The 21,037-nt window shown below is 45.0% G+C and overlaps 2 protein-coding genes across 3 annotated transcripts; both read right to left on the bottom strand.

Annotated features, from left to right (window-relative positions):
- Positions 1 to 1,278: 1,278 nt before the first annotated feature.
- LOC135554010 (serine/threonine-protein kinase tousled-like 2) lies at positions 1,279 to 12,899 on the bottom strand. 2 transcript variants are annotated; one of them, XM_064986003.1, is made up of 21 exons: positions 12,253 to 12,899; positions 11,044 to 11,126; positions 9,088 to 9,159; positions 8,920 to 8,989; positions 8,752 to 8,795; positions 8,560 to 8,661; positions 8,278 to 8,379; positions 8,025 to 8,117; positions 7,707 to 7,817; positions 7,433 to 7,569; positions 7,148 to 7,300; positions 6,988 to 7,054; positions 6,794 to 6,891; positions 6,630 to 6,711; positions 6,276 to 6,367; positions 6,074 to 6,163; positions 5,549 to 5,718; positions 3,060 to 3,198; positions 2,848 to 2,959; positions 2,608 to 2,715; positions 1,279 to 2,425 (listed from the first exon to the last, which is right to left on the bottom strand). In XM_064986003.1, exons 2-21 carry the CDS (start codon positions 11,122 to 11,124, stop codon positions 2,252 to 2,254), a joined length of 2,097 nt encoding a protein of 698 aa, XP_064842075.1. In that variant the 5' UTR covers positions 11,125 to 11,126; positions 12,253 to 12,899; the 3' UTR covers positions 1,279 to 2,251. The 2 variants fall into 2 exon arrangements, with proteins under 2 accessions (XP_064842075.1, XP_064842077.1); XM_064986005.1 differs by lacking the exon at positions 8,560 to 8,661 and having other exon boundaries at positions 12,253 to 12,898.
- A 121-nt stretch (positions 12,900 to 13,020) lies between these two features.
- LOC135554011 (tRNA N(3)-methylcytidine methyltransferase METTL2-like) lies at positions 13,021 to 19,208 on the bottom strand. The gene is made up of 9 exons (XM_064986006.1): positions 19,035 to 19,208; positions 18,431 to 18,519; positions 15,155 to 15,429; positions 14,887 to 14,936; positions 14,625 to 14,685; positions 14,403 to 14,542; positions 14,180 to 14,286; positions 13,919 to 13,984; positions 13,021 to 13,564 (listed from the first exon to the last, which is right to left on the bottom strand). Exons 1-9 carry the CDS (start codon positions 19,187 to 19,189, stop codon positions 13,401 to 13,403), a joined length of 1,107 nt encoding a protein of 368 aa, XP_064842078.1. The 5' UTR covers positions 19,190 to 19,208; the 3' UTR covers positions 13,021 to 13,400.
- Between the last annotated feature and the right edge of the window lie 1,829 nt (positions 19,209 to 21,037).

Below are 21,037 nucleotides of genomic sequence, written 5' to 3' on the forward strand. Positions count from 1 at the left end.
AACGACATGAACGTCCTTTACCTTGTGAAGATGCTGGAGGAAACAGGTACAAAAGTATCTATGTCCACAGTAAAAAGAGTCCTATATCGACATAACCTGAAAGGCCGCTCAGCAAGGAAGAAGCCACTGCTCCAAAACCTCCACAAAAAGTCAGACTATGGTTTGCAACTGCACATGGGGACAAAGATCATACTGTTTGGAGAAATGTCCTCTGGTCTAATGAAACAAAAATAGAACTGTTTGGCCATAATGACCATTATGTTTGGAGGAAAAAGGAAGACGTTTGCAAGCTGAAGAACACCATCCCAGCCGTGAAGCATGGGGGTGGCAGCATCAGATTGTGGGTGCCCTTTACAAAATAGCTGGCATCATGAGGAAAACTACAAGGATATATTGAAGCAACATCAAGACAACAGTCAGGAAGTTAAAGCTTGGTCGCAAATGTGTCTTCCAAATGGACAATGACCCCAAGCATACTTCCAATGTTGTGGAAAAATGGTTAAGGACAACAAAGTCAAGGTATCGGAGTGGCCATCACAAAGCCCAGACCTCAATCCTATAGAAAATGTGTGGGCAGAACTGAAAAAGCGTGTGCAAGCAAGGAGGCCTACAAACCTGACTCCGTTACACCAGCTCTGTCAGGAGGAATGGGCCAAAATTCACCCAACTTACTATGGGAAGCTTGTGGAAGGCTACCTGTTTAACTTGGGTAAAACATTTCAATTTAAAAGGTCAATGCTACCAAATAATAATTGAGTGCATGTAAACTTCTGACCCACTGGGAATGTGATGAAAGAAATAAAAGCTGAAATAAATCACTCTCTCTACTATTATTCTGACATCTCACATTCTTAAAATAAAGTGGTTATCCTAACTGACATAATACAGGGAATTACTACTAGGATTAAATGTCAGGAATTGTGAAAAACTGAGTTTAAATGTATTTGGCCAAGGTGTATGTAAACTTCCGACTTCGACTGTAGTCAGCTCTGGGATTCGAACCAGCGACCTTTCGGTTACTGGCCCAAAGCTCTTCATCGCTGGACTCCCTGCCTCCCTTTGAAAGATATTCTTGATTATTTTAGTTCGTCGATAGACCTTCTCCAGCTGTTCCTGGGTCTTCCCGGTTTCCTTTTCCCCCTGGAAATTCCAGGTTACAGATAATAAATATTACACAAGTGTGCTTTTGTGTTGTTGATGTAGAGAAATTAGCTTGCCGAGCCTTCTGAGAGTAAACAACCCAACCAGAACCAACCCCCCCCACATACACTCAGATCGCACAGTTTAACCAATAGTATTTAATGGGTTATGCAATTCTCTGCTAAGGCCCAATCTCCTCCCAACAGTACAGTACAATGAGTAAACCAGTCCCTTGCATTTTATTGGCAAAAAATTCAATAAAACAGACCTAAATAAATATGTGTTTTCATGAAGGGGCAATTACTAAAAAGAGAACAGGGCAAAAAACAAAATAAAACAAATTTAAAAACCACCAATTGCTTTTTTTTTTTTCGAATTGGGAAAATGTAAAAGTAACAATTCTTAAAAAAGGGACCATTCATTCGTTTTCCACGTCATATATCATGTGACACAACTAGAACCAATATAAAAAACTGCAGTGGAACAGTGCCACCATCTGGAAGTTTTAAGCTTTGGTCACAGGATTTAAAACACACGGAGGGGGGGTATGCCTCCCTTCAAAAACTACCTGGACCCTGGAGAGTGGCTTAAATTAATGAACTCCATAGGTCTTGTACAGGTCCAGTCTAAAGGCAGGCTAGACTGGTACTGTCAATCAGGGGAGGGGGTTAGATGACAACCAAAGCATTTATCAAAGGAGAACCCAGAGCATCTGGGACAACTCCGAGGCATGGTGTGTATGAGATGGAAAACAGTCCCATTTCTCATCAGCTCAGTGCCATGCCCCCCTCCTCACTGTGGGGGGACCCTAGGGCTTTGACCCCCAGAACAACACCGCCCCTCAGGGGAGGGAGACAGGGAAGCTGGGTGGGTGAACATGGGAGATGGAGGGCTCCAAGTTGCAGTTGGAACACAGATTACCCCACCCCTCCACCTCACCCATGATTACTCGCGCTCCCCCTGACTGTACCCCAGAGGTTTCCCTGGGGTGCTGAGCCCATGGCAGGACATAGCAGGATGGTAAGTGGTGAGGGGGCTGAATCAGGCAGCCACCCCCACCTCCACCTTCCACTCAGGTCAGTCAGTTCGTAGTGAGATAGATAGTGAGGGCTCAGTTTGAGGCGCTGCTGTTGGAGGAGCTGGAGGTGGAAGGTATAGCCGTGCCAGAGGCCCCGGACGTGGCCACAGACTTGCGGATGTGAGGCATGAGGAAGGGGTCACTGGCTAGCTGATGCACATCGATACGGTCTTCCTTCCGGTAGACCAGACAGCGCCTTATAAAGGCCTGGAGAGATAAGGAGGGGACATTTAGAGACGTTGTGACAGAGTTTGTGTACAGAGCAGAAAGGGATAAATGTGTAAAGTGAAAGAGGGCTGGAGAAACAACACCAGGTGAGGAAAATTTTAAGGAATGGACTAACAAATGACAAAGGTGAGAGAAGGACAGACAGAAAAAACAAGCAGTACCTTAGCTTCTGGGGTGACTACTGGTTTGGGGGGAAACTGCACCTCTGTTGCCTTCAGTATGGTGTTCTCCTGCAGGATGTCCTGTTGAGACTGGTTATGGCCAAAGGGCTGGAGGGGAAGACAAAGAAAGAAAAATGGCTAAAGTTAGCAACACAAAACATCCTCATCTCTTCAAATGGAATATAAAGAGTATGAATACAATTCCGAGAGTAGTTAGTAGCGTGTGCGTGCTTGCATTACCTTGCGTCCATACAGAGCCTGGTAGAAGATGACTCCCACTGACCACACGTCCACCTTGTTGGAGATTTTAGGAGGCTCTTTACCCACCACAAAGCATTCTGGGGGAAGGTACCTACAAGGGAAGATAATTTATTAGAGAAACACTTTCCACAATAACAAATCATCCAAAACAAGATAGTCATTCTATTGTTGTAGTTTGTGCGAAGCCTCACCAGTAGGTCCCTGCACCCTGTGAGGTCAGCTCCATCCCGTCCACTGAGTTGTAGCTGTCGTCGTCCATGATCTTGGACAGGCCGAAGTCGGTGATCTTAATCTCCCCACAGGCTGTGCCATTCACCAGGAGGATGTTGCCTGAGGAAAAGACAAGTCAGAGATCAAGACAAAAAAAAGGTCATAATGAACATTCCTCAGTAATGTGTGGTCAAGGCTGGTTTATAAATTGGTCTAATGACGTGTCTGTAGACAATTCAAACATGACAAGTTTCGCTGGGCCAAACAACATTTCATTTATACTCCGGTGGAATGTCTAGAGACAGTTTCCCTGTCGCAGACCGATTTTTAAAAAGTGTTGTCATGGTTACCTGAGTGCGACAGCAACGAGACAAGCTAAAAAATATATCCAGTAGAGTGCCCTGCATTTAATACGTCACACTCGCAACAGTAAGCTATTTTCTGTAATTAGCTTGCCTTTACCTTGTTGGGAGTTTACTTTCCTGTAATAATTAATAAAAATGTACTAAAAAAGGTAGCCTAGTGGTTAGAGCGTTGGGCCAGTAACCGAAAGGTTGCTGGATTGAATCCCTGAGCTGACAAGGTAAAAACCTGTCGTTCTGCCCCTGAGCAAGGCAGTTAACCCACAGTTCCCAAAATGCCGAAGACCTCTCTGATTCAGAGGGGTTGGGTTAAATGCGGAAGACACATTTCAGTTGAATGCAATTCAGTTGTACAACTAACTAGGTATCCCCCTTTCTCTAAAAAAATGTCAGCTATGCTCATTATTTGAACTGCCTACCTTCTAACACGCTAGAAACAAAACATTGTTTCTAAAGTTGCTTTTAGTTGTCTGGCTTGCTAGATTAACATCTATCGAATTAACGGATGGGTTAATCAGTGTTAAAATACACCAGTTATGCTATTTGGACCACCAGGCTGCATATCATAACAACAATGACAAGTTTGATGTCGGGCAACGATAGAATGTTCAAGATGTATGGATGTGATGTCTTTGACTATTTTCTACACTGTAGAATAATAGTGAAGACATCACAACTATGAAAGAACACATATGGAATAATGTATTAACCAAAAAACAAAATCAAAAACACATTTTATATTTGAGATTCTTCAAATTAGCCACCCTTTGCCTTGATGACCGCTGGGCACACTCTTGGCATTCTCTCAACCAGCTTCATGAGGTAGTCACCTGGAATGCATTTCAATTAACAGGTGTGCCTTATTAAAAAGGTAATTTGTGGAATTTCTTTCCTTCTTAATGCGTTTGAGCCAATCAGTTGTGTTGTGACAAGGTAGAGGTGGTATACAACAGATAGCTCTATTTGGTAAAAAACCAAGTCCATTTTATGGCAAAAACAGCTCAAATAAGCAAAGAGAAACAACAGTCCATCATTACATGAAGGTCAGTCAATCCGGAACATTTCAAGAACATTTCAAGAACAAAAACCATCAAGCGCTATGATGAAACTGGCTCTCGTGAGGCTCTCGTGAGGACCACCACAGGAAAGGAAGAACCAGAGTTACCTCTGCTACAGACACATCTCAACATCAACTGTTGACAGGAGACTGCGTGAATCAGGCCTTCGTGGTCAAATTGCTGCAAAGAAACCACTACTAAAGGACATCGATAAGAAGAAACTTTCTTGGGACAATAAACATGTGCAATGGACATTAGACTGGTGGAAATCTGTCCTTTTGGTCTGATGACGCCAAATTTGAGATCTTTGGTTCTGACCGCGTTGTCTTGGTGAGACGCAGAGTAGGTGGATGGATGATCTCCGCATGTGTTGTTCCCACCATGAAGCATGGAGTAGGAGGTGTGATGTTTTTTTTTTGCTGGTGACACTGTCTGTGATTTATTTATAATTCAAGGCACACAGCCTTATGCAGCGATACACCATCCCTTCTGGTTTGCACTTAGTGGTACTAGCATCTGTTTTTCAACAGGACAATGACCCAATACACCTAGAGGCTGTAATGGCTATTTGACCAATAAGGAGAGTGATGGAGTGCTGCATCAGATGACCTGACCTCCACAATCACCCGACCTCAACCCAATTGAGATGGTTTGGGATAAGTTGGACTGCAGAGTGAAGGAAAAGCAGCCAACAAGTGCTCAGCATATGTGGGAACTCCTTCAAGACTGTTGGAAAAGCATTCCAGATTAAGCTGGTTGAGAGAATGCCAGGAAAGTGCAAAGCTGTCATCGAGGCAAAGGCTGGCTACTTTGAAGAATTTGCTTAACACTTTTTTGGTTACAACATGTTATTTCATTGTTTTGATGTCGTCACTATTATTCTACAATGTAGAAAATAGTACAAATAAAGAAAAACCCTGGAATGAGTAGGTGTGTACAAACTTTTGACTGGTACTCTAAGTGATGGCATCAGTGTTGACCTGGTACTAATATTGCAGTGTAACTGCTGCCATGCTAGTGTCCATGCGATCCGTTGCTGTGTGTACCCACCAGGTTTAAGGTCGTAGTGGATGATGGGTGGGCGGATCTCGTTGAGGTACTTGAGGGCGTTGACCATCTGCATGATGATGGAGCGGCCCTCCTTCTCCGACATCAGCTTGTGCTGCTTCAGGTAGAAGTCCAGGTCGTTCCCTTCACAGTACTCTAGAACCGTACAGAACCTGGAAGACAACGAGGCAGAGGAACCCACGGTGAGGTAGTGTTTTAATCTCGAACCGTACAGACCCTGGGACATAACGAGAGAGAGAGAGGATGTGGTACTGTTAAGCGCTAGAAACGCACAGAACCTAGAACAATGAAGGAGCAATCGGCTGTGTGGTACTGTCTTAGTTTAAAACCGTACAGAGCCTGTTCCACAACGAGAGACAAGGGAACCAACTGTGAGGTACTGTTTCAAAACAGTAGGATACAGAGTTGAAAGGAAAAAAATAACACCCCCCCCCCCCCAAATCTCAAGTTATATTCCAAAGATGTGTTGGATATGTTCTGCTGCTGTTTTGGGGGGGGGCGACTTACGAGTCTGTGTCGAGTGAAAAGTAGTCGTAGAGTTTGACTATCCGTGGGTGGTCCAGCTCCTTGTGGATTCTATACTCTCGACATGCGTGTCTGAAACAGAGACCACGTTAAAAACTCCAATGTTAAAACCAAAGTGCTTTTGTTACCCGTATCACTCTGAGAAAAAAAAGTGTCCGTCAATGATAAGAAAAAGGGAACTCACTTGTGGTAGTTCTCTTTCTTCTCGTCCCTCCAGTTCTTGTTCAACTGGTGGATTTTGACTGCGACGTATCTCTGCTCCGTTAGGTCAAAAGCCTTCAAAACGTGAGAGACGTGACATCAAGTACAAATAAATCTTTCGATCACATCCATTATTCTTTATCATTTCCGAGCGAAACCTGGCACCAATATGAAACCTTGGCACAGACTTTGAAAAAATGGATTCAGGTGAACATCAAAAGTTCATCATTATGAGAAATCCTTTAGACCATGTAGTCGCTGTACTTAGTTCAATGGGTATACAACTATGCATTTTGACCATGATGACAAAAAGGTCAGTTCCAATGAGTGCCCTCACCTTGTAAACTTCACTGAAGCCACCTCGGCCTAGTAAGTAGAGCAGTAGGTACCGGTCGTTTAGCGTAGGGTGGTCTTTGAACCTGGTGCGGAAATCAGACATATTTTGATTAAAAGTCAAACAGAGAGAACACAAATAAGAGAACACTGGTAGAGAGCACGTACGTGGAGTTATCCTCGTTGTGGATCCTCTTGAGCTCGCGGATGTGCAGGTTCCGTACTCGCTCCAACCTCTCCAACTCGGCCTGGATCTCTGCCTCTTCCTGCAATACATGGCAAGCTTATTAGCAACTTTTACAGGAACCAACAGATTAACAGTACACAAACTATAGAAACATTGCAGGTAAACAGCACACCACCTTCTTGAGATGGCCCAGTCTGAGTTTGAAAATCTCCTCTTGCTCGTGATACTCGGCCTGTGATAACCTGTAAGAAGAAGAAACTCACCATCACAAACAGAAGCAAACCTGGGAAAATGTATGCATTTATACAGAGAGGGGAAGAGGCGGGGTAACGTACGCGTCGCTCTCGGCTCCGTTGGCCTTGCTCTTGCGTTTGTTCTGCTCCAGGCTAAGGGGCGGGGTTTGGGCCATTGAAGGCGGTTTCCTCTTGGCCAGGGCCTTCCTCTGTCTCTCTATGTCCTCTCGCTGGGAGTTGATCCTCTCCTGTTGCCTAGAGACGAGACACAGACAGACAGGTGACGGGGAGGGTCCGTGCTGGTATGAGAGAAAGATTAAAAACAACAGAGGAGGGTAGAGAGGAGCATGAGATGTAGAGTGAGAGAGGCTTTTGAGTGACCCTTACCTGATAAGGTTCTGAAAGGCATATCCGTCGGTCCACTGTTCTGTGAATGAGGCACCATGTCGGACAGTGGTGAAGTGACCCAGACGAAGACGGTCCTGCATGCTCTTGTCGCGACATGCCATCTTCTCCTGCTTCGACTGGGGGGGGGGGGGGGGGGAAGAGAAGAGACGCACACGTTATAGATGGGGAAAGCTAGTCCTTGGTCAAGAAAATAGGCATGGGTGATGGTATTCTAGACTCCCAAGCCTGTTGTAGGGACAGAGGGAGAACTCACTTTCTCAATCAGCAGCTTCTTGCTCATGGTCACGCATTTGTTCAAGCGTTCTTTGTACCGCTCCAGCATCCTCTGCTGCTCATCCAACTGCCTTCGAAGGTCACAGTTTGCCTGAAACAGAACGGGTCAAAATCCCATTAATTAATAGTCCTTTTAAATGAAACAAAGTTGTTTTAAAATGTCAGTTAGTAGTTTCTGAAGAGATCCGTTTCCATGTCTGGAGCATCATGCTGTCTCCTGACGAGGCCCACAACATGCTATTCCATTAGAAGACAGAATGGGAAAACAAGGGTGTGTAGATGGCAGAAGTGATCCCACCCGCAGTAAGTCATCTATCCTCCCCTCCTTCTTCTCCAGGTCCGAGTTCTTGTTGTTCTCCATAGCAGTTAGCTTCTCTACCGTCAGGTCAGACTGCAGGAGGAGAACCAGAGGACGAGAAAGAGAGACGAAGTCGAACAGTCATTAGAGACAAGGAGACGTGTCATAATACAGGAGTTATTACAGACATTACCAGTGCTCTGTGTGTGTGTGTGTGTGTGTGTGTGTACAGATGGTGTAAGGTAACAGCTACCTGTGTGGCTTTGTGGTTCATGTAGAGGGAGACAGGCTTTAGGGAACAGGATGAGTGCTCTGTGTTGGCTGAACCCATAGAGGACGGGCTGCCCTGCTGCATCTGGGATACAAAGACATCCACACATTCCTCTAATATCATGTCATGGACCACAGCAACATTATGCTCTGCATTCAGGTCAGTTTGAAGGACATGATGGGTTCGTTAGGAATTGGGGGGGGGGGGGGGGCACGGTGAAAAGGGAGGCGGAAAAAGAAAGGAGAAGTGAGGGAGCATGCTCACCGTGCCTGGGGGGTTGGAAAGGGAGTGATGTAGTGGGGAGGAGCGGACAACTGGAGGAAGACTCCTGGCAGGACTAGTACCAGGACCGCTACCACCCGCAAACTGACAGATTTAATGGAAAAGTCAGAAGAAGAGCGAAGGAATTCAAAGCTATGGAGGAGTCTTGCCAAAAAGTGCGTCTTGCACACTCACCTCAAAATAATCACTAATTTTCTGTCCTCTTCCTCCTCCTTTCCCTGGAGAAGAGAAAAAAAAGGCTGAAAATCTGTGGACCATTGATATATTCTGACAAAATGGCCGCCGGCAAGGCACGACTGAGGTGAAAGAGAGATCACGAAGGAAGGGAGACCGACATCTCACCTTGGCTGCCATCGTACGGCTCTGCTTTCCTCTTCCTCGTTCTCTGGTCGTTGGGCTTTTTCTCTGGGGTCTGGAAAACGAGTAGGAGAAACACATTGTACTTTAAGACAGTGGAAGATGCATAAAATATCATATAACAAAAGTGAAAAGATTTATGGCGCCACTGACCTCCAGCTCTTTGTCACTGAGAGAGCCCACGCTGCACAGGCTCTGATTGGACGACTCATTGTGGCCTGAACCCTGTTCAAAAACAAACAAACCCACACAATTACACGTCAGACAAAGAGTGGAAGGATATGCCAAGGGCTGGGAGGGACTAGACTTAATTCACAGTTAAACCAGGGGTGTGGAAGGGAGGGATGACTGACTGTTTCTCCCCATGTCTACTCTCTGGTGAACAGATAAGGTGAGTGATTGTTTTTGAGAGAAAGAGAGAGCAGAAGAGAGTCGGAGAGGAATAGGGTTGAGCTAATATCATCACCATTCGTCTCCACACTGTGTACCTACCCTATCAATTCTAAATGTCTGTTGCCTAGGTGATGCCTGTCACTCAAATGACTCACTTTTGAATTCACCAGACTCTGCCATATCAGAGAAATATACTTAGTCATTCTGGACACATAATGCTGCTCCCTCTAACTAAATTGAACCTGAAATTGCTGAACATCAGACATAACTAATGCAGGTGGGAGTAGGTCTCTCAATCTTTTTTTCCCTCACACTCTCGCCTTTCATTATTTCATCCTCATTCTCTCCAGCCTTGTTCAAACAATTTTAAAATCCTACTACTCAGATAGGGTATTGGAGGGCTTTCAGTGTTTCCCTTGTATTCACTTAGCAGTAGAGCTGCGAAAATGAAATACATTTTAAGGATGGACAGAATGTATAAAATATAAATGGACCTATATATTGTTATATAATCTTTGAGAACTAGAAATCCCCAAAATAAAAACCAGCTAAACGACTTATTTAATACTATTTTTGGAATGGCTGGATTACTGACGTGGCATGCAGGGTACATGCCAAGGGGCCCCGATTGGGGTCCCCATAGGTTATGTTCTAATGTTTAAGCATAAGAACACAGAAATGCTTAGAATTGCAAGGAATTTGCTTTCACACTGCAGAATTCTTTCAGCTCCATGGAAAAATTGATAGAATTGCAGGAAATTAGCTGAAAAACAGCACATTTCTCTCTGCTGCCAATTCTGGACCGATTTAAGCGGCGCCCACAACGCTTATAAGGCAGCTCAGGATGACTGATAGGGAGCAGAGCTACAGGGCTGTTCAAGGTCGAGAGACACAAGTTGAGCTGCCCCCACCACATCCCGGGGCATTCAGACCTACAACACCAGAGCAGGCTATATGTCTCATCTCTCTCTAGGCTAATACTTCCTTTCTCTCTCTCCCCCCGTCTTTCCACACACTGCAACTCTGTCAGACAGAACCTGGTCAGACGGGTTTGGCCGTGGCGTGACGCTTTAGCGGGAGCCGCCATTTTCTCTGCGACAGCACCATGCTCTGGGCTCAGTTCTGCCTACGGCTGGCATAGAGCCCAGTCCTGGCTCTCATTCACTCTCTGGGCTCCGAATCACTTCCCACAAAGGCAGCTCTCTAAGATGGAGTCTACCTCAGCACCACCAGGCAGGACCTCTAATCAAAATCCAGAGCGCTACTGCCATAACATCTGGTCAGGGTTTCTACGCGTATGAGAGTGACAGGCATTCCTGCCCTTCCCCACTTCCCCCTCCTGCCCGTTTTCTGCTTGGCAGCCCTCCGCACTTGCATATGCAGCCGCCACATCATGAGCCAGTAGGAGAGGATACCATACCACACCAGCCAACAAACACAGACACACAGCTCTAAATTCTCAAGAGAGAGAGAGACGGAGGGGGCTCTCCTGTCCCTGACCAAGCTCAACCAGAAATAGAGAATCAAACAAAGAAAGAGAGAAACAAAGAGAAGGGGTGAGAGAGAGACAAAGACAGACAGATATGGTCCTGAAATAAAAGTTCACTACTGAGATCCTGTTGTCAGTCCTACATTAGTAGAAAGGGTGGAGCGGGAAGGAGCAAGACCCTATATAGGCCTCTCTCATCTCCAATGATATAGTGTAGTAACACAGACCTTAGCCACGCCGACCCCAGTGAAGCGAGCCTCCAGCAGCTCCTGGCGTCGTGGGTCCAGGCTGTGCAGTTCTTCCATCATGGCTGCAGGGACAATGAGCAAGAAACTCACAATTTGATATCAGATCTGTTTACTTTCCATAGCACAGACGAACGTCATACAGAGTAAGAATACAGGGGGCTGGAAATCCTCTGACAACAGCTTGAGGATTTAGTGACACAACCAGTTCAGGGTTGCCTATAGATGAATGTGTTGATGCATGCAACTATAAATTCGTGGAAACTGACTCACGGATAACCTCAGACACACCTGTGTTTTTTTTTTTTATCAAGTCACCACCACTGATTCCAACGCAGAACTTGATCAACAACAAGAGATGAAGCAAAGACTAAACAGGCAAGAGCTGAGCATACTCCTGTGCTGACAAGGGACATTTCAGCAAATATGGTTTCAAAACTGTGATTACAGTATCGTGATAAGATTAGTGAATGTGATGGAGTCATTTTGCCACATAGCTTCGTTGCCTAGCTAGTTAGCTGACAGTTTTGGCAAGAAGGGTCAGGCCAGCGACCAACCAACTTGTTAATAGTATATCAAATCAACTAGATAGATAACTAACTAGCTAGCTGATCAAAGAGTACAGGCAGCTTGCCATCATCCACTTGCAGATGACAAAATACTAACAATGAGAGTAACATGATAGATAGACATTGCCATGACTCATGATCATGTGTTCATTACATTAGTTGACATGTGTCAATAATTCAGGTTCCCCCCTTGGCTAGTCTATGGGAATGGCTGCTTTGTTGGTAATGGCATTCCAAACATGTTTTTGTTGCTAAACGCTTGTTGGCTAGCTAGTTAACTACAGTAGCCAACTAACGTCCGACGTTAGCCACCTGGTGTAGCTAACTATTAACTAGCAAGTTGGTCACTTCGTTGGCAAATGTCTGATAGGTAACTAAAAAAATAGCATTTTATATTTCCAAATTATAACTACTTTCAAAATTGTCAATTTAAAAAGGGGAATAGATAACTAACGTTACTAGTCTAAGGGTGATGGATAGCGATATGGCAAATGTCCGACTAACATGTAAGGTTAGCTAGCTAGCGTAAGCTACATGAAAACTGCTGTTTTTTCAGGAATATTAGGTCCCAACCCAAAGTTATAAGAGAAATAAAACATCAATACAACTCGACCGAGGTTACCTGTTGTAATTATATTTTCCACGGGTCCAATCTTTATATGTCCACGATTCTTGTCTCCCTACCTCGACACTGTCAAACGAGGCCTCATCCAAATCCCCGTTCTTCGGTGTTGATTTGTTACCCGTTAGGAGACGAGCGTCTGCTTGGCCCCCCAATAACGACGGATAGTTCCCTTCTCCGCCTAGAAGTCCCGGGGTATCCCGAACCACCCTTTCCGCACTCCCTACACCGGTATCCCCAGGTTCACATTCCTTTCATCAAGGGCCGTACCATGCCTCTTTCGGGGTATTTTATCCCGAACAATGGCCATCACTTGCCCTTTTCATTGCAAATATGCTCCAACAATGTGGCTATTTTGTGTTATAATGTTGTCCTCCGATCTGATATGTTCGGTCTAATTCTGTACTCAATCAGAACAAAGTTGGTGTCTGGCTTCACCTTCCTCGCCCTAGCAAACAATCTGTTACGGAAATTGTGTTATTCCGATCATTTCAGTTTAATCTGGATTGGTTCGGTCTCTTTTCTTTTCTGGTAATATAAACAATAATCGGTAAATCTCCTTTATTCTCGTGATATTGTTCAAATTTGGCTTTCCACCTTCACCCCAACCACGCCTTCCCCCAAAACTGACTGTAGACCAATTGAAATTGATTTACAAACTAGCTACATGCAATCTAAAACTGGCCATAACTTTTCAGGGAGACAGAAACGCAATCATCTTTTGAAATGTGAAGGCAATTATCTGAAAGGAATCATGTGACAATGATGGGTTTACACATAGTTTTTTTAATCATCTTGAAAGTGTTCATGTAAAAAATTGTTTTTAACTCATACATCACAATTAATCTAAAACAATGAAAAATGGCAAACAGTCTGTTGAATATAAACATTAGAACATTGGGTTTCCAGACCTTTTTTTTAGGTTTCATTAGCTCATCATTCTTTTCTATATGCCGTTTCTGAGCCAGGGCTGTGAAGACAAATGGCTGAGGGAACCCAATAGCAAAACATGTCTAATGCATTGCACACACATCACCCCTCAATCCATCTCCAACTCTATCCATCCCTCCCAGGGGTTGCAGTCCCACATCTACCTCGGACACTAGTTCAATGATAAGCCACACAGTGTTCTCTCTGCTGTTCCTGGCTCACTCCTGTGTCTCTGGTGGTTGGGTATGAGGCTTGCGGTACTTGCATTGGATCCAGACACGGTACATGGTCAGCTGCTTGCCTCTGTTCACCTGCAGCCGCCGGTCCACCATGTTCTGGACCTTCTCCAGACCCGCTTCACTGAAGTAGTCATGTAGCTCATCTGGAGAGAGATGTCACGGAGATATTATACACACACACAAAAAAACAGAAAGGGTCTAGTGTCTGAGGTAGATGTGGGACTGCAGCCCCTGGGAGGGAGGGATAGAATTGGGATACCTCCATGAGACCATTGTAATGATGGACACTATAGAGATGGATTGAGGGGTGATGTGTGTGTAAAGCATTAGTCATGTTTTGCTATTGGGTTCCCTCAGCCATTTGTCTGCACAGCTCTGGGTTCACCCAGGTGCTTAGATAAAAATATATACTTTAAAAATTAAAAATAAACGGACCTGCAAATTACCACTGTTAAAAAGCAGTACATACTAGCCTTTTGATTGGATATATTTATTACCTTGAGTGAAGAAATAGACTCGTGTTCCATCACCCCGGACATAAAAGTTATCTGACAAGCACCTTCCTGAAAAAGGAACATTCAATAATTCAATATTTTCCCCAAAACATGCACATATTGCTCATCACAATTTACAAGCATTTCGATACACACAAGCATTACGCTACACCAGCAATAACATCTGCTAAATATGTGTACGTGACCAATATAATCTGATTCGATTCCACACAGTACCACGCATGAGTGCCTATGGTAACCAACCTTTCTTGAAGCGTAGCTGTGCCATGTCATAGCGCCCATAGTCCCTGAGCAGCAGCACTCCTCCAGGCTTCAGCAGCCGAGCCAGTCTGCTGATGGAGGCCTGCATCCTGACAGAGAATTTTTTGGGGGATTTAATTGCACTTAAATTTTCCCTATCACACACACGCACCCACACTTGCTTGTTGCCACACTCAAACACACACGTCAAACAGGGGCATCTTACTTGTCCGGATGCAGGGCTGAGAGCACGAAGATGAGCACTATAACATCCAGGCTGGCGTCTGGGACCGGGTAAATAGCGCCCTCATCACCCAGGTCATGAACAAAGGCATAGCAGCGCCCGGGGTCATACTCTGAATTAGCCTGGTGGTGAAAGGGACAAGATGAATGAATCCATTTATCAGCCAAATAATGACACCGTCTATCAAGCATTTCTCCATCTCACCTTGACCAGCTCTACAGCGGTGCTGGAGAAATCACAGCAGTAGACAAAGAGTCCAGGGTCACTGTCCCACACAAAGAAGACAGGGTCATGAAACATGGAGGTGCGAACAGGGTTGCATCTAATACATATTGAGATCTGAATAGCAGATATATACAGCATGTGCATACAGAGAGGGTAGTAGCTAGTATAAAACGTCAAACTGATCAGGCTGCATACTGCATAATGGGACTGCTCAATACACGTGGTCCCAACCACCACTCACTTGTTGGTCTTCAGAATGGGAAAGACAGTGTTTCCAACACCACAGCCAACCTATTGAATCAAACAAGGACATAGGTTAGCCTACTTTATGCTTGAGTGCCACATATACTTAGCTGGACCCATATCTGTTTGTGCTCTTGCCAACTCTATTGCTCATTCTCACGGCAAACATGTCTGACATTACAATGAGTGACAATGAGTTGGCATAACACAGACTGGCACTCAAGCTAACATATACTGCAGTCATACTATGATACAATATTCCTCACCTCAAGTATGCGATACATGGCACTGGATCCAGGGTAGTCACCATCTACATGGGCCAGAGGGGTGACTTCACTGCTTTGGCCCTGGCTCTGTTCGAGACCATGTGGTTCACTGTCCTCAGCTCTATCGTCCCCAATACAGGAGTCCCGGTTGAGGCGACACTGTGGGGCCAGCTCAGGGAACTCTGTGAAGAGCCAGTGGCGGTCTTTGAAGAAGCGATTCTCATGGATGGTGTAGAATTCATTCCAGTACTCGTTCGCCCGGCAGTCAAAGTCCTCTGTTGAAATGAGTGGAAGAGATGCAAATTGACTACTACATATACTATATCTTGTTCTGGTACTAACACTACATGACAAAAAGTATGTGGACACCTCCTCGTTGAACATCTCGTTCCAAAACCATCGGCATTAATATGGAGTTGGTTCCCATCTTTGCTGCTATAACAGCCTCCACTCTTCTGGGGAGGCTTTCCACTAGATGTTGGAACATTGCTGCGTGGACTTGCTTCCATTCAGCCACAAGAGCAATAGTGAGGTCGGCGATTAGGCCTGGCTCGCAGTCAGCATTCCAATTCATCCCACAGGTGTTCGATAGGGTTGAGGTCAGGACTCTGTGCAGGCCAGTCAAGTTCTTCCACACCGATCTTGACAAACCATTTCTGTATAGACCTCACTTTGTGCATGGGGCATTGTCATGCTGAAACAGGAAAGGGCCTTCCCCAAACTGTTGCCACAAAGTTGGAAGCACAGAATCATCTAGAATGTAATTATATGCTGTAGCATTTATGATTTTCCTTCACTAGAATTAAGGTGCCTAGCCTGAACCATGAGAAACAGCTCCAGACCATTATTCCTCTTCCACCAAACTTTACAGTTGGCACTATGCTTTCGGGAAGGTAGCATTCTCCTGGCATCCGCCAAACCCAGATTAGTCCGTCGGACTGCCAGATGGTAAAGCATGATTCTTCACTCCAGCGAATGCGTTTCCACTGCTCCAGAGTCCAATGACAGGCAGCTTTCCACCACTCCAGCCAACGCTTGACATTACACAATGATCTGTGCGGTTGCTAGGCCATGGAAACCCATTTCATGGAGCTCCTGACAAACAGTTATTGTGCCGAAGTTGCTTCCAGAGGCAGTTTGGAACTCGGTAGTGAGTGTTGCAACCGAAGAGAGGTTATATATTTATTTTTTCTCCCCAATTTTGTGATATCCAATTGGTAGTCAGTCTTGTCCCATCGTTGCAACTCCCGTACGGACTCGGGAGAGGCGAAGGTCAAAAGCTGTGCGTCCTCCCCGAATCACGACCCCGCCAAGCCGCACTGCTTCTTGACACACTGCTCGATTAACCCGGAAGCTAGCCACACCAATGTGTCGGAGGAAACACCGTAGAGCTGGTGACCGAAGTCAGCATGCATGCACCTGGCCCGCCACAAGGAGCCGCATGAGCACGATGGGACAAGGACATCCCGACCGGCCAAACTCTCCTCTAACCCGGACAACACTTCCGTACTCAGCGGTCCAGTTCTGTGAGCTTGTGTGGTCTATCACTTTGCGGCTGAGCTGTTGTTGCTCCTAGACATTTCCACTTCACAATAAAAGCACTTACCGTTGACCAGGGCAGCTCTAGCAGGGCAGGAATTTGACAAACTGACTTGTTGGAAAGGTGCCACATTGAAAGTCACTGAGCTCTTCAGTATGGCCATTCTACTGCCAATGTTTGTCTATGGAGATTGCATGGCTGTGTGCTCGATTTTATACACCTATCAGCAACGGATGTGGCTGAAATAGCCGAATCCACTGATTTGAAGGGGTGTCCACATACACTATATATTCGAAAGTATGCATCTAGCAGGCCTATGTATGGTTGTTTGTTTTATCACTTATCAGCATCTAGCGCTGAAATAATTGATACCATACTCTCAGTTGGTGAAACTGTTCCCACAATTATGAAACACCCACCCCTCAACACCACTCACCTGCGCTCAAGGATTAACGGGGTGCAATGAACCAACCTGAACTAAAATTTGGGCTTACACGAGACATTCTCCTTTAAGCAGCCATTCAGCAGCTTTTTAAGCTTAAAGGGATACCTCAGGATCTACTTTCCCAGAGTCAGATGCACTCTTTTGGATACCATTTTTATGTCTCTGAGTGCAGTTTGAAGGAAGTTGATAACTAGCTTTTGCGCAATGACTAGAATTATTTGGTAACCGCTAGCATGCTAGATACCATAGACTTCCAGTCATGGTGCTTACGCTAGTTAGCATTGGCTCGCAAAAATCTCTAACTTTATTCACAATGGACGCAGAGACATAAAAATGGTATTCATTAGTTCATTTGACTCTGGGGAAGTAGATAAGGAGATGTCATTGCCAAAATCCCAAAGTATCCCTTCTAATGTCAATATACATTTGGTACTTACCAAAGAAAGGAGTTTCACTGAGCAGCTATCGTCATTACTGCCCTACCCAGAAATGGTCTAAATAAAAAGTGACAAACAACTGAAAAAACACCTTATATGGAAATAACCTTGTTTTTGAGCAAGTGCTCATGTGCCAAATCCACCTCATTACTGCCACCAGAGATGTGTATATGATGCTCATGTCTCCGCCCCAACAATGGGAGTTGTTGTCCCACAGCCGGGAAAACAGTAGACAAGCTTCGGTCCAAAATAAGCCCATAGAAACATATTGGGCTTATATTTGGACTGATTTTGGCGAGAGTGAAACCTCTCGCTTCGCCTCTTCCTCTCTGATGCCACGCACAGATTGGCTGATCCAGCAGCAGGAAAGGGAATGGGGCATCAGAGAGGAAGAGGCGAAGCGAGAGGTTTCACTCTCGCCAAAATCAGAAGGTGCAGAAGGTGCAGAAGAGGTAGATTTAGATTATTTCCAGAAAAGGCATTGGCCATGTTTGAGAGCATTAAAACTGCAATGTATCATGGGTAAATTGTGACTGACTGACTGATCTTCAAATAATAATGGGTCGTTACTTATGTCATTTGTGGATCAGTCAGTCGTGACATTATTTACAGATCTCTGATGGCAGTAATGAGGTAGTGTTTTTTCAGATGCATGTCAATTTTATTTAGACCTTTTTTGGAAGCACATACAGTCTGGGATGGCAGCAATGATGATAGTTGCTCAGTGAAACTCCTGTCTTTGGTAAGTTCCACATGTATTTTGACATTATTAAGCTTGAAAAGCTGGTGAATGGATGCTTCTCGGCTTAAAGGGGGACATCTCCTGTAAGCCCAGATTCTGGTTCAGAACCAACCTTGCTTCTCTTGAGGGAGCGGCTGACTGTTTTCCTGGACCTTCTTCTTGGCAGCTGCTTCTTGCTCCTCTGTCCACTCCACATTGTCCCTGAAAGTGAATGGGACACCAACACCACTAGAAACCAAGAGGAAGACATGCTACCCCATGCCTAGTTCTGTTCTGTCCATATGTTTGCCCAATAATAGACTAATGAAGCCTAAAGTTACTCCTTACAGTCAAAGGACCTTACATGTTCTGTTGAAAAGCAAATGTACAAAAAGGTGATAGAAGACGTAGATAGTTAATCTGTTTTGCCAAACAGGCCCTTTAACATGGAAATATGGCCGTGTGGGAACCCTAGCCCTATATAAAAAGCTGTGTATCAATTTAACCTTGTTCTGATTTCTCGCTTATATGAAATGTAAGGTCTTTGTGCTTCCAAAGCCGTACCGCAAGCGATGCATGTTTATGTTCAGACCAAGCCGTCGGGCTCTAAACAAAATACACATGTACAAAAGACAACTTCATCCAATGACTCGTGTAATGTAATGGAACTGAGAGTCATGATCAAGGGCTATTCATGTGTTTACTACCACCAGTAGTATGCATGCTCAAATACGAACCATGCGTTGTGTTGAAAAACTTGACGTGGGTCTGTCAGGAAACGGGTTCCGAACTGAGGTCTTTTCAGTTCTCCAGATGTGGAGTCTGGTAATATTTGTTCTGTTTCAGTGATGTTTTGCTCCACGATCCCTCCCACAGTAACGGGCGCTGCCATGTTGAATTGACGCACCGGAAGGAATGTCCAGAGAAGTTGAAGCAAAGACTACATTGTCAACGAGATATCCCACTATAGTCCGTAAATCAGCATTGCCTGTGAGTACTCTGTTACACCAGTTGAGCGCGCCATAGCCCTACATTTAGCATTATGATCGAGAACGTGGCTGCTGGTGAGATCCCCGCGTGGGGATGAATGGAGGTAGGATGAAAGATGATGGCGGGCAAGGAAAAAAGTGCAGCGTATGAATACATATGGAGTGAGGGATTGCACACACCTTCTGGAAGATCTGTCGAAGGAGAAGATGTCGGATAAGGGAAAAAGGGGATTATGTTTAGAGGGAGTAATGAATTGAGATTTGTACAGAACTTTTAGAAGAGCTAGAGTAGGAAGGTGAGGGTGAATTCATTGTGGTGGCAGGTGCAGTGATGACCACCGAGAAGAAGCTGAGTGTAGAGGGCAGCGGTGTGGTGAGGGAGGTTGGCGCCAAGTGCAAAAAGAGGGATACGTCCTATAGTAGCTCAGAGGTGGAACCTGGCGAGTTTATGGGTGTTGTGAGGATCGCCGAGGATGATTCTGGCCCAGTGGGACGGAGATTTGTGGAGGGGAATCGATCCTTGCATTTTTGGCTAATCCATATGTGGTGTCAGGTTGGATGGAGAAGAGGTTGGGGACTGTTGAAAGTAACTGAGTGGAATAGTGATGATTTATTGTGTTTCTTCAGTCCAGAGGGAGCGGGTGCTCCGGATCATGCAGTTAGGGACACGAAATGTGACTTGCTTCGCTCTCTGGAGCAGGGTGGAGTTGAAAGGAGTGATAACAGGGATGGCATTGTGTTGAGGAGGATCAGTTGAAATGGAAGATTCGCGGTGTCTGTGACACCCGCCGTTTGGTGCGACGCAGACGAGGGGGGGATGGAGAAGACATTGTCTGTCCTGCTGAGTAGAGTCTTTGCCCGACAAGGTCAAGGTTAGGAAGTGTAAAGTATCCCGTGAGAGATTTTATTCCTGAAAATACTACACTGTTTTAGGTGTCAAGCATATGGGTACGTTGCAGCAGTATGTAGGAGGGGAGATTCCAAGATGTGAGAAGTGTGCAGGAGGGCATGAGATGAAGGAATGTGGTTTTACAGGTGGTGTTGAGTGGTCTGTTCTCCCCGACCGTTGGACAGGAGCAGGATTAGACAGGGTTAAAAAGTGGAATGGGGTAGTGTTGTTGGGGTTTTTTTGAGAGAGAGAGGGCTAATAGTTGTCAGTGTGATTTTCCTTTTTCCCAATTTTGTATTACTGTATCAAAAATTGTAATGTAGGTGGGCCGTGAATGGCCTCACACACCAGTACAGTAGGTGGTGGTTTATGCCCATAAAAATTGGATGCGCTCCGCCAACCAAATCCTTTAGAAGAAAAATAAGACTTTGCACCTGCCCCTCTGGAAAGCCTTGGGATGTTCCTCTACTCAGCTAACATGTGGAATTGTTTTAAGATGGTCATACCAAGGATAATTTAGCTATCTGATGTAGAATTTAAGGATCCCTTTTAGGTATCTAAAATAAATATAATACAATTATTTGAGGAAACATTGAATTTGGCCTGCTGTTGTTATTGGCCCATTGAAACGCATTGAATAGCAGATTCATACCTGGAAAAACAGATGTTGAAAAAATCTAAACAAAGTTTGTTTTTAAATGTCTGGGCTGCCTTCAGACAAGTATTGTGTGGCTTGTGGGAATCCTAGATTCCATTTTAAATTATAGTCCAGACATTATCTTCACACATTTGAAATGCCTTTTACTAGCAGCTGCAACTCAATAATTAGCTATGCCTATTGCCACAAGCACTGCCCAAATTG

Source organism: Oncorhynchus masou, chromosome 14, assembly GCF_036934945.1.
Source record: "Oncorhynchus masou masou isolate Uvic2021 chromosome 14, UVic_Omas_1.1, whole genome shotgun sequence".
Taxonomy (NCBI): domain Eukaryota; kingdom Metazoa; phylum Chordata; class Actinopteri; order Salmoniformes; family Salmonidae; genus Oncorhynchus; species Oncorhynchus masou.

Coding starts and splice junctions, on each gene's coding strand:
- LOC135554010 (XM_064986003.1), bottom strand. CDS start 11,124: ATGATGGAAGAACTGCACAGCCTGGACCCACGACGCCAGGAGCTGCTG. Junction 8,990..9,087: donor TCAGTGACAAAGAGCTGGAG/GTCAGTGGCGCC, acceptor CTCGTTTTCCAG/ACCCCAGAGAAAAAGCCCAA. Junction 8,796..8,919: donor GCCGTACGATGGCAGCCAAG/GTGAGATGTCGG, acceptor TCTCTTCTCCAG/GGAAAGGAGGAGGAAGAGGA.
- LOC135554011 (XM_064986006.1), bottom strand. CDS start 19,189: ATGGCAGCGCCCGTTACTGTGGGAGGGATCGTGGAGCAAAACATCACT. Junction 14,937..15,154: donor CCATGTATCGCATACTTGAG/GTGAGGAATATT, acceptor TTGATTCAATAG/GTTGGCTGTGGTGTTGGAAA. Junction 14,543..14,624: donor CCGCTGTAGAGCTGGTCAAG/GTGAGATGGAGA, acceptor TTTCACCACCAG/GCTAATTCAGAGTATGACCC.